The sequence below is a fragment of the Coffea arabica genome, chromosome 5e, assembly GCF_036785885.1.
Source record: "Coffea arabica cultivar ET-39 chromosome 5e, Coffea Arabica ET-39 HiFi, whole genome shotgun sequence".
Lineage (NCBI taxonomy): Eukaryota > Viridiplantae > Streptophyta > Magnoliopsida > Gentianales > Rubiaceae > Coffea > Coffea arabica.
The window spans coordinates 53,977,429-53,993,306 of record NC_092318.1 but is presented as its reverse complement, the minus strand read 5'-3'; the positions used below and the strand labels follow the sequence as shown (position 1 = coordinate 53,993,306).

At 37.3% G+C, this 15,878-nt stretch overlaps 3 protein-coding genes across 3 annotated transcripts; 1 reads left to right on the top strand and 2 right to left on the bottom strand.

The window, feature by feature from the left end:
• Positions 1-3,051: 3,051 nt before the first annotated feature.
• On the bottom strand, positions 3,052-5,830 carry LOC113687775 (uncharacterized protein At4g26485-like). Its single transcript, XM_027205305.2, has 3 exons — positions 5,518-5,830; positions 4,339-4,537; positions 3,052-3,961 (listed from the first exon to the last, which is right to left on the bottom strand). Exons 1-3 carry the CDS (start codon positions 5,702-5,704, stop codon positions 3,241-3,243), a joined length of 1,107 nt encoding a protein of 368 aa, XP_027061106.1. The 5' UTR covers positions 5,705-5,830; the 3' UTR covers positions 3,052-3,240.
• Positions 5,831-10,485: 4,655 nt separating this feature from the next.
• Positions 10,486-11,697, top strand: LOC113687706 (NDR1/HIN1-like protein 26). Its single transcript, XM_027205250.2, has 2 exons — positions 10,486-11,521; positions 11,624-11,697. Exon 1 carries the CDS (start codon positions 10,677-10,679, stop codon positions 11,430-11,432), a length of 756 nt encoding a protein of 251 aa, XP_027061051.1. The 5' UTR covers positions 10,486-10,676; the 3' UTR covers positions 11,433-11,521; positions 11,624-11,697.
• Positions 11,698-13,508: 1,811 nt separating this feature from the next.
• LOC113688467 (sufE-like protein 1, chloroplastic/mitochondrial) lies at positions 13,509-15,139 on the bottom strand. The gene has a single exon (XM_027206287.2). The coding sequence runs from the start codon at positions 15,035-15,037 to the stop codon at positions 13,706-13,708; it is 1,332 nt and encodes a 443-aa protein (XP_027062088.2). The 5' UTR covers positions 15,038-15,139; the 3' UTR covers positions 13,509-13,705.
• Positions 15,140-15,878: the final 739 nt, after the last annotated feature.

Genomic DNA, 15,878 nt, shown 5'->3' with positions numbered 1-15,878 from the left:
TGAAGTAATTATTGTAACGTTTTTTGTGATGTGATGTATGTGAAATAAAAATGTGATTAAAAATATAAAAAGATGGATTGAGAAATGTGTTTATGATGATGAAAGCGAAAATAGTTTTTTGAAAAATTGGCTATCCAAACATTATAGCCGGTAGTTCTTAAACCCTTTAAAACTAAGGGAGTGGTACGAGATGAATTAAGGAATTGGTGGTTCTGGAAGTTTACATTACAAGTAGTAGGGCTTAATTTGATCGATTGGGAGGATTTGGAATCTTCAAGGCATTAAAAATGATAGCATATATATTGTTTGCTTGGATCGATGGAGATTATGCAACTTGATCGACAAGAAAGGTATCCACGGTGAAGAAGCACAGAACTTCCCCGGACCGAACTGACCTGATAAGCTCGGCGTGCTGATGAGAAGAGCGCGTCCTAAGCCTGAAAGACGAACAAGAAGGTGATCCAATGGGGGAGCCCCGAGGTCGTCCCCGAGGACACTCCGACGGTCAAGTTAGTTTTCCGGTGAGTGAGATCCACGGGAATAGGCCTGTCAACGGGTCGGGTCTAGACCCGGATTCGGACCGGATCCGTGAAATTTTTGCGGGTATGGGTAGAGATTTAATTCTTTTTCCCGGATCCGGATCCGGATCCGTTTTGTCAAACAAAAAAACGGGTCGGATACGGAATATAGTATTCCGACCCGTTTTAGACCCGGATCCGGATATAAATAAATTAATAATTTAAAAAATATATATTTATCAATATAATTTGATTAGAGTGATGTATTTTAATAAAGTTAATTTGATTTCTTTTCTTATTTGATTTTTTCTTTGCATTAGTTAGAAATTAGTTTACAAATATATTTTTTTCTCATTTTTATTAGAAATTATAAATTTTGGTAAATTTGTTCGGGTAGACCCGGATCCGGATCCGGGACCCGCCGGATCCGGAACATAGAATAAAAGACCCGTCGGGTAAACGGGTCGGATCCGGATCCGGCATAGTAATTCGGGTTCGGGTCCGGAATAATGAATTCCGGCCCGGACCCGGCCCGTTGACAGCCCTACACGGGAAGTAAAAACGGTCGGGAGTAATTGTCCAATAGTGAGCGTACCTTGTGTAGTTGATGTGTGTTACCATTTATACCTGCTTAGGAGCCCGACTTCCGTACGTTGCGGGACCTGCCCAGAATAGCCCCAATCCCGCACTGAGGGGGAGCAATCCCGACCTATGCGGGATTGTTCTCTGGAGCCCCTTGGAGCCCTAGCGGCGGGGGGCCGCGGGACGGTTCCCATGGGCCTGGGGTCTAAGCCCAACTCAGGTCTCCCTGGGCTGCCACGTGTGTGGGCCCAGGACGGGGCCTCTGCACACGGCATGGGACAAAGAATATCTCCAAGCATTCCTATATATATATATATTAGAAATTTAGAAGCAGAAGCTACCCCTTCCTTTAAATGAATTTTGGGAACATAAAAAAAAAAAAATCGATTAGTAGTCAGCAAATATGACAACAACAAGTTCTCAGCCCTTGATGGCAAGGGCGAGTTAGTCATCACAAGTTAACAGAAGAGATCTTTTTAAGATTAAGATTGCAATTGGAGGCAGAGGGTTAATAGATTCAGCGTTTTAACGTAATTGACTGATTTGCAGGAAGGAATTGCTGGTGGTTTGACTTGAACCCCACAATTAAGGCAACTTTTAGAAGAATCTTTTGGAACAATTAATAATAATTATGGTTAAGATAAGAGGGCCAATGACATTAGATTAAGATTTTGTAGCAGCTGGTAGTGACTTGGGCCCAAATACAAGCAAGTCATTTACAAGCAAGTGCTGGAGTGGTGGAGGCCTATAATACAAGCAAGTCATTAAAGCCAAGTGCCTTGGTTTTTTTTTTTTTTTCTCAAAAAAAAAAAAAAAAGAGGACTGACAAATTATCTAAGTATCTGTTTGGAATTTGGATGGGGCCTGCCTGGATGTGAGTAGTGTAATCGGGAAATGTTAATGAGCACATCATATTCAGGGATGTAATTATGTGAAGGCATGCCTGCCTAGATTTTCATCCTTAAAAAGTCCACTTTTCAGGCTCCATTTGAAGGAGGAGGAGCAGTCCAATCATAGTAGTAGTAAAATATTCCATCTGTTATTCTTTCAAGTTTTCCTGTTTTGTGATCATCATCTCCTATTATTGTTATGGGCTACATTTCATTTGTGGTATAACGCGGTTTGGATGATGATGATGAAGATTAAAAAAAAAAAAAAAAAAAAGATTGGATTGGATCGCTTCGCCTCCCACTTTCTTGATTGATTACCACTTTCACTAGTAGTCATTTCGTGACTGGCTGTAATGCTTACTTTTTTTTTTTTTTCTATCTCCTTTCAGATTATGTAGCTAATTTCTAAAGTAGAATACCAAACCAAATCTGACATTAGTAGCTGCATTTTTTCAGCAGCTGGCCGTTAAAAGCGTACAAGGGGCACCTGCAACTGTCTCCAACGGTTTTAGTCATTTTCAACAGCGCGTAATTTTGGTTACACACGGCGTAACTTTGTTTACACAACGTATAACTTTAGTACAAAATTTTGCGAGTCTCACATATGATGTGAAAATCGATGCACAACTTGTTATTTAAATCGCACAAAATTTTTTGGTCAAATCATGGCGACCGTCCCTGCCCCATTTCCGTTAAAAGCATACATCGCTGCAATTTTGACTTCTTTGCAGAGGGGTATAATATAATATATGCCAAGTCTAGGCTCGTTCGAGTCCTCCAGTCGAGGTCTTCAGTTCGACTCTGGCTCGCTGCATTTACAACGAAAGCTTGTTGGCTTCTTATTCTCTGAAAAATTTAGAGGCTGGCGTAGTAAAATGCTTCATCAGTGAGTGACAGAATTGAGACTTCAAAGGGTAGGTGTTCTTTCATTATTGTTGACCCTCTTCATAATTTTTTTTTAAAGAAAGGGTGGTATGATAGAGACGCTAGAATATAATAAGTAGTGTCTAACGTTTTGATACGTATAATCAATCACTCATCATACTGAATTCTAGGACAGGTATGATACAATTCATTCATTTCAGGAATATTGAGAAAGCACTATTGAAGAAGATTCAACCATTAGGCTTCAAGCAACACCACCGACTCTTAGCAAAACAGGCTTTGCAAAAAAGTCCAAAGAGAAGAGCATATACACGAGTTGACTGTAACAAAAAAGGTGAGGCGCTTCAATTTCCCTATCCTCTTGCTCAAAGCTGCAGATCACAAACTTCTGCTAGCCTGTTCCGGAGCCATGTTGATCTCAAAATGCTCTGATGTTGAAGCTCTTGCAACATGCTTATATAACCACTTAAGGATCTTCCCGAATCCCCCGTCATGTAACTTTTGTAACCGAGCCTCAGTGCCTCACGGACGGAGTGAGAGACATCATAATCTGTTCTACCAAATGTTTCTTCAGCATGATGCAAATATTTCCCAAAAATTCTAAAGCATTCATTTCTCAGGTGGCTGCGTAAAGGCAATCCGGTATGCTCTAGCGTGTTATCAATGCGACCGCCGGAAATCATTTGAGGATGTAGCAAATTAAAAGAAATTGGCTGCTTCTGCAGGAGGTGGACAGGTTTAGGAATCAGTTGCAAAGCCTGAGACGTCCCTGGTGCTAAATCCAAATTCCCTGCTTTACCGTTCTTAACAGCAGGAGAGACTATGAATTTGAAAGTACTGCATTCACCCAAGGGGAATGAGTCATTGCCTCTTGGACTGGCTCCTCTTTTATTACTGTAACCTGGATATTCTTCTATTCTGAAATCGACGCATTCAATTAACATCAAAGAATTCCTAATTCCCAGTTCGTGGAGATTCCAGTGGCAAAATGGTGCGGTAGTTTTGTGATTAATATGAATTTCACCATCAGCTCGTAGCATTCCTCCTGCATTGCGGAGAAATCCAAACACCAGTTTCCTATGCATCCTGCAAATGAGACGATAATAACAGAGACGAGTGACTTGATGCAATGCATGGAATTGAATTATCTCAACTTCAAATGGCATTTTTCTTGAGCTGAACACAAAAGTATTTTGACATCGTTGGTCCCATATTCAACCACAAATGCAGCTACTCCATTTAATTTCATTTTCTATCTCAATGACTCAAGAAACAGTAGTGCTAGTCTCGAGCATTAAGGCAAACGGCTTTACGACTACCTATATAACTAAGCTCAGTCACTCCATTCAGATGCTGTAGAGAAAATGATCTTAAAAAAATATCTCTGGGAAGGTCCCCAATCAAAGCACGTTTACAAAAAACTAGTAACGAGAAATCACTAGCTGTGACAAGGAAGTGCTTACCCAATAAGATGGATTCCATCCTCCTTTCCATGGAAACCTGCGTGAGGAAAGTTGAAAATGATGCGGTCGAACTTTCGCATCAGGAGATCATTGTGAAACTTCATCTTTGTCGCATCCAAACCATGCAAAAGGGATGCTCCTAAGTTCTTCAAAAGTTCAAGATTGGATTTCGCATTCTTGTACTTGTTGATCAGATCATCTAGCCAGCCGCAAAAAGATAAAACCAGAAAGGTAAGAAATCCCTGAGTACAAATTATAGATTTGCCCAAGCAGAAGCTAACATGGAGCAACAAACGTGGAACAAAAATTCAAAAAATGCAAGAAACGCCTAAAGCACTGGTAACTTACTTTAGAATGGCAAAAACATAACTACACAGAAATCAAATTGAATTAAACAGTACAAAATGATATCATATACTACAAGTAAATTGACTAATTTTGTTGACAAAGTGAGTCAACATGTGCACGTGCCTCTGCATCAAGACCATGCCAGGAATATGTTTATCTTTCTTTGCTAGATAAAGCCTACATACCCAATATAAAAACAGCGATTTTTTGTTCAGCCAAAAAACCGCAACTCTTGATTCCAAAAGACTTCACTAACAAAATTCCCTCGTTTGGCCCCTCCTCTTATAACCCACAATTGCTAAAGCACATAGGTAGTAGTCAAAAACCATCAAAACTGGAATACTGCAGCAATAGCCTCGCCTTTGAGCACCTTTGCCACTATCCAGGACACCAGCAACCAGCAACAAAATGAAGCCCAAGATTCATCGATCTATGTAAATCATGCTCGGGAAACTAGCAAGTCAATCAGAATTCCAACCTTCCAATAACATTAGAAATTGGGGAAAAAATTGAAATTTTCATGATTTTTCAATCATCCTATCCACGGACAAACGAAGTATGGCATTCAAAGACAACAATCATGATAAATCAGACCTCAAATGTGAAGAGAAAAGAAAACCTTCACAAAACTCTAGAGACAGCAAGAAGCAGGAAAGCTTGCTACATAGGCTACATACGCAGCTAATCGAGGGGGAAAAAACAAAAGGTTCCTTTTTCCAGTTTAAAAACATGAACCTAGAGAAAGTAACGCATCCCTAACAAGTAATGTGGGAAAACAAACCAAAAAAGACAGATAAACAAATAAAGAGGAGAATATTGCTAGCTGTGTACCATAAGAGTCGAGAGAAGAGGCCACAATGTTAGAAGCAGAGCCAAAAGACTTGGCCAAACACAAAGAAAATGAGAAGTCCCCTTCACCCACTAACAGTATTTCATGAAAGGATGAATAATATTTGACCCATTTTTCTACTTGTTCCTCTTCTGCTCCTCCATCCGCCATTGACGATCGGTGACTCATGATCTTCGCCTCTTCTGCTTCTGGTTAGACTGACTTGAGAGTGGAAAAACTTGTTCAGTACTGAACTTACTAGTAAATCACTAGGCGATTACTCCGCGGTTCACAGTAGACCAGGCACTCATCAAATAAAAATGTACCATCATCACAAATTTGTAAGACTGTCATCGGTGTACAACTTGAATGACTCCTTGGAGGCACGGTCGATGGTAAAGTAGTAAACCACATGCACACAAGTTTTTTCCCCATCTAGACGAGACTGTTGGGCTTCTTGCTTCTTGTTCAGTTAGAAAGGTCCTTTTTCTTTTCTTTTCTTTTCTTTTCTTTTTCTTTTCCGGATAAAATAAAGGGTTATTATCACTTTACCCCCTTAATATTTGTTGCTATTATCAATTTCTCCCTTAACGTTATCTTTTAATCACTTTATCCCTAAGACTAACGGTCAAATTTAAAAGAGTTTGTTAATTAAAGTTAAAAGACATGTTTAATACTTAAAATTATTATCACTATACCCCCATAAAATATAGTTTCATTATCAATTTACTCTTTACAGTTATTTTTTAGTCAAATTATCCTACCATTAAACCAACTTAGCAAGTTAAAAAACATTAGAAGAAAATATCCTTCTCTTTGCATAATAAAAATAATAAAAATTTTAGAGTGACTCTTCTCCTTTTTAGTTTAAAAAAAAAGTCAAAATATTAATTTATTTATTCTTGACAATCTTATTAATATTGAAAAAAATAGAAAGATAGAGAGGGGGAGGGAGAGAGAGAGCTCAATTCTTTTTTTAAAAATTACAAATAAGAAAGAATTAAATACTTTTATTATTTCACTTTTTTATTTACCACTAAATTCCAATTCTAATCCCGACAACCTAAAAGCAATACGATAAATGTTAGACTTTTCTTTTTCTTTTTTTTTTTGCAAAATCTAATTTTTTGTCTCTTTCGTTCCTATCTCTTTTTCTTTTCCTAGTATTAATAAGTGTGAAAAAAGAAATTTGAGAAAACCTTTTATTTTTATGTTTTTTGATCTCTTAAAGTAAAAAAAAATTAAAAATAACCATTCCAACTTTTTATTTTTAATTATATATAAAAAGGGTAAATATATTTAAAATTTTTTAACCATACTAGTTAGATTAATGATAAGATAAAATGCCTAGAAAATAATGTTAATAACTAAAGTGATTGTATCACTACAATCCAAACGAATAAAGTGATAATAATAATGTAGTAATGCTATAAAGTAAAAGGGTATTTTTGTCCAAAATTTCTTAACATATTGAATTGAAATACTTATGGCGGTAAAGTAACTAAAAGATAACATTATGGGGTAAACTGATAGTAGGGATATAGTTTTAAGAGGGTAAAGTGATAATATTAAGAGAACCTGAGAAGGGACTGAACTGCTACCGCCAATAAAATTTTCATAAAATCCTAGACAAAAATGCAGGCTAAGATATTCGATCTCTTGACCTGCATTATGAAATCTTGGACACGAATACAAACCAAGAAATTCGATCGTTTAATCTACATCTAAAATCTAAAAGAGCTTTTAAAACTCTCTTTGGTGACCAAGGGCCTTGTTGTTCAATTGAATAACATGTATGCCACCTATCATGGACTTGAACTAAGAAGATGAAACAAACATCTCACTATATATATTTTTTATTTTTTTGGGTTTGAAGCATCAAACATCTTTTTATGAATGTTGGGCTAAGGGAGGAGTTTAAATGTCTAATGACGTTTGGCCTTTTCATAATTTCTTTCAAGGTCTGCTTAACAGATACCCACACAATATTCAATAAGATATACAAGATATATTTCATATGCACCGTAGAATAATAATTCTTAATGCGTTAATGAGTGTCAATAGACACCCGTTATAGGTTAGATAGAATTCAAATGTGTTAATGAATATCTGTGGATACCTATTAAAAAATCATTTCTTTTAATTTTGAGAAATTAAACAAGATTAAACGAGTCATAAAATCTCTCGGGATTTGGGGATGTGATGTAAATTTATTTGAAAATTGATTACAATCATTTAAGTCTCGTTTGAATTGCCATTTTTCTTTAAATTTTTTTTAATATTTTTGTGAACACATTTCTTGATCATTTTTTTATCTCACATATATTAAATTCAGTAAATTATCTGGATGGTCATCAAACTTTTGGAATCATCAAGTTTTAACCATTGAACTATTAAAAGTCTGTTTTTGACTATTGAATTATCTAAAATTTAGATTTCAGGTCATTCTGCTATATTTAATCGGTAAACATGAAAGATCTAAATGTTCGTACGATTCACTAGACAAAAAAGAAAATGGCATAGTTAATGATTAAATCTGACAGAATGACCGAGAATCTAGACTTTAAATAGTTCAGTGAATAAAATCAGACTTTTAATAATTCTGTAGTCAAAACTCGATGATTCCAAAAATTCAATAGCCCTCCGAATAATTTGCTCCATTAAATTATATTATTTTTATAAAAAGTCTAAAAATAGCAATCTAAACAATCTCTTAGCTTTGATTTTGGCTTCTCCAGGAAGGAACTGATGTCGACGGGGCCATCAACCACACACTGCCACATCATGCAGCTTATAGTACCACTTGACTAAAATGACTGGGTCAAAATGTGTATGATATTGTCCCAAGGCGGGGCAGCTCTTACGTGGACAGATGGACTCGACGTGGGTCAATAATTCTGAATTGTGCACTGATATAAACTAACTCCTGAACATTCTTCTCCTGTACCGGACCTGTCTAAGGTAATCTGGACTCCCATTGGGCGAAATCCACATACGACTTTACAGTAGTCGTGGCCCAACCTACTCTGTTGAATTCGCGTGATAATTGCAGGTCTTTAAGTGGGTTGTTTCACTATTTAGTTTCTCAAGCGTAGTATTTTTTTTTTTTCACGGGATATTCCAATATTTCAATCAAATTAATTTTTTAAAGTTGCGTAAAACTTTGCTCCAAGAATACATAACAAGGTAGCATACAGAGAATTGATCACGGATCTACTAATACTATCAGATTATGGAACTAATCGGACTATCCATGAGGACTTCTCAAGAGTAGTAACATGGTTTCTAAGTAGTAGAGCACTATATTTTACTACCAATTTACTAGTACTAATTTTGTAGGTCACTATTTTAAATTCCCCTTATAAAATTTGGAGACTCTTTTGTACAAAAGTACAAACGCAATTTTGCAAGGTGACGTAGCCAAAATAGTCCCTTGAAGCAATTTTGCGGATATAGCCCCTCGAACATTTACATGATCACAACTAGATGTGTCAAAATGGGTGATTTGGAGAGATTTGGGTTGGTTAAAATAGGTAATGGGTATAAGTGAGTCAACCCATTTATACTCATTTAATTAGATAGGTATAAATGGATAAGTCAAAAAATAAATTGGGTAACCTAATTATCCATTTATAGCCCATTTATTTTTAACTTTTTATAAACTTATTTAAATTCATTTTTGCAAACTAAGTTATCAATTTATACCACTATTTGCACCAATCATTAGTTTTAAATATTTACTTATAATGTTCAATAAGTCTAATTACCAATTTTCTTTCCATCCGTATTCTATGCCACAAAATTATATACTATTTAATGATTGAACAATAAGAATATAAAAATTTGAACTGAATACTATAAAAGTTCACATAAAAACTTAATCCAAAATTTTGAACCCCTAACATTTTTTTTTCGCGTGTAAATTTAAAATTTTATTTTGAAAAGGTAGGAAAAGAGGGTAAAATTTGTCATAAATTGGTAATGTTGAAAAATGAGCAAGTTAACAAATTAAGAGAAAACAAAATAATAAAATAAAACCAACAAATAATAATAATAATGAAACAAAAGTAGTTAACATCATGACAAAATAAAAAATTTGAAAAAAAAAATGAGTGGGTGAAAAAAGGAGATTTGAGGGAAGACAATTCTAAATGGGTTAATTAGGTTTGATGGATTACCCAATAATATCCATTGATTTAAATGAATATTATTGGATAATCCATTTATATCCATATGCAAAAACTTAAAATACTCATGCACATCTATTCATGAACGCGTATGAATAAATTAAACTCAGTAGATTTGTTTGCCGCCTATAATCACAACCTAACATGGTTGGTTCTTGATACTCATGCACAAATTCCTTCACCAAGGCCATAGGATCATATGCCATGACCAATACCCAAAAAAAAAAAAGAAAAAGGGAACAAAAATATATTTTCCCAATATAGGTGTTGCGAGGCTTTGCTGCCGTTCCATGCGATAGCAATACATAACCATCCGGACAATGGCTAATAGTAGTATTTAGCGACCCTTCGCGATTCAGGTTCTTTTGACGAATCACTAAGCGTAATTGGTTGATTAAAGCTTGCATTCCGAACCAGATGTCTCAAAGCTCGTTATTGCTCGAGGAAGATCTCATTTAAAATGTGAAAGTGTAATGTCATGCCGTTCGAGGACTACTTTCTTAATGGTTAAGCATTAACATATCGAAGCAAAGTTGGGGCCACTGGTAATCGGTAAATGGCAATTTATACGCAACTCAAGGAACAAATGAAAAAGAAAGCCATTCGTCATCTGACAGGTCAAAACTCTCCCAAGAAAGTGGAAAGGGGCACAAGGCCCTCTTTTTCGAGTTTTGGGACACTCCCATATCCCTTCCTATGGTCACCAGTTTTTCCTAAGACAGTTTTTAAACAGCAGAAGGAAAATCGTTATTCAAAGCCAAACATCTGTAGCACTTTTACTTTTAGATCCTTTGGCTAATTTTTTAAAACGAAATATGGTTGGTCCTACCATCTCAAGATAAAAGCATATTTTTCTCCTTGCTTCTCCAATCCGCTTCCAAGTTTTATTTATTTGGCACCAAGGCAACAATCATTTTCCCACCCCTATCATTACTTCGCTGATAAGGGTTTCTTTTCTTAGTAATTCTGTTAAAATGCTTTCCCTTCCACTCCCACCACCACCGCCATGTACACCACCATCCCAGCAGCAAGCAGCTGCTTCTCCTCTGAAACAGATTATTATTACCTCAAAGGATTCCATGGATCAACATCTTTTCCCATCAGAGCTGCCACATAGCTGCAAGAGACAACTGGGAGGCTACTCTAAACTCCAGAGACCATGCAGGACCAATCCCCTCATCTGGTGCGGATCAATCTTTTGCTTGATATTCAGCCTTCTCCTCATCTTCTTTGGCATTGCGACTCTGATCATCTTCCTCGCCATAAAACCAAGAATTCCTTTGTTTGACACCCCCTCTGCAAGCCTTAAAGTGGTCTACATGGACTCTCCTCAGTTTCTAAACAGTGATTTTACATTTACAGCCAACTTCTCCAACCCAAACCCAAAACTTGATATCAGTTTTGACTATTTAAGCATTGAGCTGTACTCTTTTGACACTCGGATTGCAGCTCAAGCTCTTCAACCTTTCACTCAAAGACGAAAAGAAACAAAGTTAGTTGCTGTTCAAATGATATCAAGCCTGGTTTATATGCCACCCACTCATGCTTTTGAACTTCTAAGGCAAGTGCAGAACAACAGGGTTGTGTATCATATCAGAGGAACTTTCAGAGTAAGGTTTAGTCTAGGTGTAATTCACTTTTCGTATTGGCTGCATGCTACATGCCAGCTAGAGCTCACAAGCCCACCAACAGGCGTTCTTGTAGCTCACAGTTGCAGTACCAAAAAATGACAAGACACAAGAGTCTGTCCTTTTGTATCAGCTCCTTGTGTCTTCCCATCACAGATGATGTTCATCCACTCTGCATACCACTATTACAGGTAGAAGAATTTTCTATGGGTTGTAATTGTGAACATCCATTCAGCTTCTTGTTTCTTTACATCATAGATGATGCACATCCCTTCTGCATACCACTATTGCAGGTAGAGGAATTTTCTATGGGTTGCACTAATGTATAATCACAGCACTGGATGTAGAAAATGGGCTCCATTGAATCTGATGGCTTGCATCATTACATGTAAGTTTATTGCAATTAAGCACTTGAAACCAAATAAATAAAGCACACAAATAAAATGCAAAATGTCGATTAAAGAGAACCAGGTAAGTCATTAAATGAGCATCGCGTGGCTAATGAAAGAAATTGGCCTTTCTGTTTTGCTGGTTTTAGCACAAGTAGATCTTCAACTGTCCAAATGTAAGCATCCTGGTCAATATCCCTTGGCAAAATGATTGAAACCCAATTCTTCCACACTGCAAAGACCCTCATTGTTCTTGTGTGCTGCCACTGTGACTCCAACAATTAGGATCCTTGATTTAGATAGCTGTATTTGTTAGAGAGTTTTTGATCCAATCAGCTTATTCTAATTGTCAGACTTATTTTTCTTGAAATCTTCATGGTTATAGCACTTGTACTAACTAGCTGAAAGGCAGTGCAGAGAACAAAAAAGAATCACAGAAGTTTTTCTTATTCAGTTCAACAATAGAAGATTCTAACTTTTATAGGAGATCCAGCTTTTGATTTAAACTCCTAGTAGAAGAGATCATTATTTTCTAAGACATATTGTCGGCAAAAGTCATTACTGATACGTCAAGTTGTCCAATGAAAGGGAAGCCCTAACATTTGATAAATATAGATAAAAGCAAATATAAAAACCAGGAAGATGCGGCCTTATTTGTATTGGTCACATTTGGTTACACTAAGCCGCAAGGAAATATAAAAGCAAATATAAAAGCCAGGATGATGAGGCCCTATTTGTATTGGTCACATTGGTTACACCAAGCCGCAAGGAAATTCAAGGGTGGACAAGAAATTTAAACAATAGCAAGATAAATTAGCCACTTCTGCATCTCCTAATGCTATGATGCCGACAGATTTACACAACCATGCCAGATCATATTACTAAAGGAACTCCTCAGTCAAAATTCATTGATTAGGAGATGGAGGGCAGGGTCACATTTGGCGGAGAAGATGGAAGACAACAATCACTTACAATGACCAGATGTCCCAATATCTCATATTCTTAGCACAAATGTGAAACCAAATTTCAAATGGAAAGACGATTTGGAAAAATTACAGTAAATGTAACCCTTTCATTGTTTGTACACACTGATTGCCTGACTTATAAAATGTTCATGACTTAACACATTTTCCTCAACTGCCAACAACAATATGCTATCATCCAACAATGTCCACAACAACACCATCCCCAACATATTTGTGTGTTATTTCAGAAAGTACAAGATGAAAATAGAATTATTGCTAGGAAAAATGTCTAAAATCAGGGACTATTACCAAGTTAAAGAAACTTAAAGAAAAAGACAAAATAATTTAATGTATACTCAATAGGCAGCAACTATACATTCTTAGCCAATAAAAATAAGCAACGCAGTGGTTATCAGAGGAATAGCCTGAAAGAATGCCAGCATACTGTCTAAATAGGGTCAACCAGATACTGGCAATGATAATATTTACTCCAAATTCCATCTGTTTTAGATTTTTCATGACAACCCCACATTAAGCAAAATCCTAAGACCACTCTATATGGGCACTATGCCTCATTCTAAAGGTATCAATCTCACATTCGCGCTTCCTCTATCATTAGCTAAACTGCATGTCATAACCAGGTTGAACACAAAGTTTACTGAAAAGATGATCATCTTCCAAATGCTGGTAAAATATGAACCTAAGTTCTTGAGAATGCTAGAAAAGTCAAAGTGGCATGTATACTTCCAAAAGCAGAAGATTGAACTTTATTTGGAAAACAAGTAATAGAAGGAAGCATAAGACTGAAACAGGAGGCATTGAAGTATCGTCTAATATAACTTTTATTCTGTACTCTCAAACAGCGTTGTTACATTCTTATAACTCTCCTCACATTTCTGAAGGACTATAAGCTCGATGGTATCAACAGTCTAAAGCATCAGCATAGCTTAAAGCAATGAAAAACAAACAGGAATGGAGAAGTGAAAAAAAAAAGTACAAAACCTCATTCAACCCCAATGGTTTAGCTACTATTAACTTCAGATGGTGTCTTTGCTACAATAGACAAAGCGTGCAGTCCACTTTGCAACTCATCTTGCAACAAACCATATATCAATCTGTGCCTTTTAACCAAACTTTTACCTTCAAACTCCTCCGACACCACCTTGACGTTAAAATGTGTCTCCCCATCACTGCCCTTAACCCCAGCATGCCCAGCATGCTGATAAGATATATCTTCAACTTCCAATTCTACAGGCTTCAGCTCACTCACTAACTTCGCCTTGATCCTCATCCCCCTACTCCCCAATGCACCACCATTACCAGAATCCAATTTCAAATCAGTAACATCTTCTTCAGAACTCACTCTACTCTTTACATCCCCATTTCCACCGTCATTGTTTAATCCCGAATTTGACATCGAGCTTTCATCCGGGCTTTCAGATAACTGACCAACCGAATCTTCCGCCTTTTGAGCTTCCAAATACAATTGCAAGGCCTTCTTCTGCATTAATTTCAACATATTCAAAAACCCATTATTCCTAGAAGGTGTAAGACTCTGCTGCAACCCAAGAAGCACCGCAAAATCAGGTGTAACTCTCAAAATCTCCTCCACAGGACGGCCTGAAAGGCCTTGAACAAGCAAAGCAGCTAAGCCTTTGGTAAGAACTGAATCAGAATCAGCCTCAAAGACTACATTTTTATCCGAATCAATGTATGTTCTGACCCATACCTGCGAAACGCAGCCTTGTACTTTGTTCTCACTGGTCTTAAACCGACCATCCAAAGGCCTTAAATTTCTTCCATAAAACAAGAGCTGCTCATACTTGGCCTTTGGTTCTTCAACGGCCTGGAAAAGTTTGATGATTTCTTGGAGCTTCGGGGGCAGCTCTTCAATGGGTTGGAGAGTGGCAGCTGGGGAAGCTGATGGTGTTGAAAATATTGGCTTTGTGGGTATTCTTTGAATTGTAATAGGCCTAGAGGAGAAAAGATTTGTGGGTTTTGAGTGCAAAGATGCAATCTTGGGGGTTTCAGAGTCTGGTGAATAGCGTGGGCGCGCGAGCAATTGTGGGTTTTTGGTGGAGAATAAGCGAAAAGAAGGGGAAATTGACATTGGTTTTTCGATTTGGGAACAGAAAAGAGGGACAGGGATTGGAATTCGCAAACTAAGATTTTGAAGGGAAGCTTTGGGGTTGAAGAGAGGAAAGGGAGGAGACGAGCTGAGGGCTTGAATTGTTGTTCTTGCTCTCATGTGATGTCCCAGCAGATGGAAATACAAAAGAAGAAGATTCAATGCTACGACAAAAAGACAAAATCGCCAATACAAAATGTCTCTACCAGAAACCAGAATCACCATTGACCACAAAAATTGAAACTCCAGCGGCTGCTGAATGCAATTTCGGCTTCTCAAGTCAAAGGGTCAATTATTGATACGGAACTTTTATTCTGGGAATAAAATATGATTCAACTTAGATCGATACATTAATCAAAATCAGATGCCAGTCCCCCTCCTTGTGCAGTATGGGAAGAAGGGGTACTTTTGGGCAGGCCTTGATCACGATGCGTGAAAAGGGCTGGCCCAATTGAGTGATGAGGACCCTTGATCCCTCAAAGAACGGGCCATCAATTTCCTGACGGGAAAGCGTGGTCATCCGGATTGCAAAATCCTTTGCGCAAGTCCAACCCCCCAAAGCTAGGCCTGTCAACGGGTCGGGTCTAGACCCGGATCCGGATCGGATCCGTGAAATTATTGTGGGTATGGGTAGGGATTTAATTCCGTTTCCCGGATCCGGATCCGGATCCGTTTTGTCAAACAAAAAAACGGGTCGGATACGGAATATAGTATTCCGACCCGTATTAGACCCGGATCCGGATATAAATGAATTAATAATTTAAAATATATATTTATCAATATAATTTGATTAGGGTGATGTATTTTAATAAAGTTAATTTGATTTCTTTTCTTATTTGGTTTTTTCTTTGCATTAGTTAGAAATTAGTTTACAAATATATTTTTTTCTCATTTTTATTAAAAATTATAAATTTTGGTAAATTTGTTCGGGTAGACCCGGATTCGGATCCGGGATCCGCCGGATCCGGATCCGGAACATAGAATAAAAGACCCGTCGGGTAAACGGGTCGGATCCGGATCCGGCACAGTAATTCGGGTCCGGGTCCGGAATAAATGAATTCCGGCC

What these genes read in the sequence shown, in the direction of transcription:
- LOC113687775 (XM_027205305.2), bottom strand. Translation starts at nt 5,704, where the DNA reads ATGAGTCACCGATCGTCAATGGCGGATGGAGGAGCAGAAGAGGAACAA. An exon ending in CTCTTCTCTCGACTCTTATG is followed by an intron (nt 4,538 to 5,517) that starts GTACACAGCTAG and finishes GCGGCTGGCTAG; the next exon opens with ATGATCTGATCAACAAGTAC. An exon ending in GATGGAATCCATCTTATTGG is followed by an intron (nt 3,962 to 4,338) that starts GTAAGCACTTCC and finishes TCTCATTTGCAG; the next exon opens with GATGCATAGGAAACTGGTGT.
- LOC113687706 (XM_027205250.2), top strand. Translation starts at nt 10,677, where the DNA reads ATGCTTTCCCTTCCACTCCCACCACCACCGCCATGTACACCACCATCC.
- LOC113688467 (XM_027206287.2), bottom strand. Translation starts at nt 15,037, where the DNA reads ATGGTGATTCTGGTTTCTGGTAGAGACATTTTGTATTGGCGATTTTGT.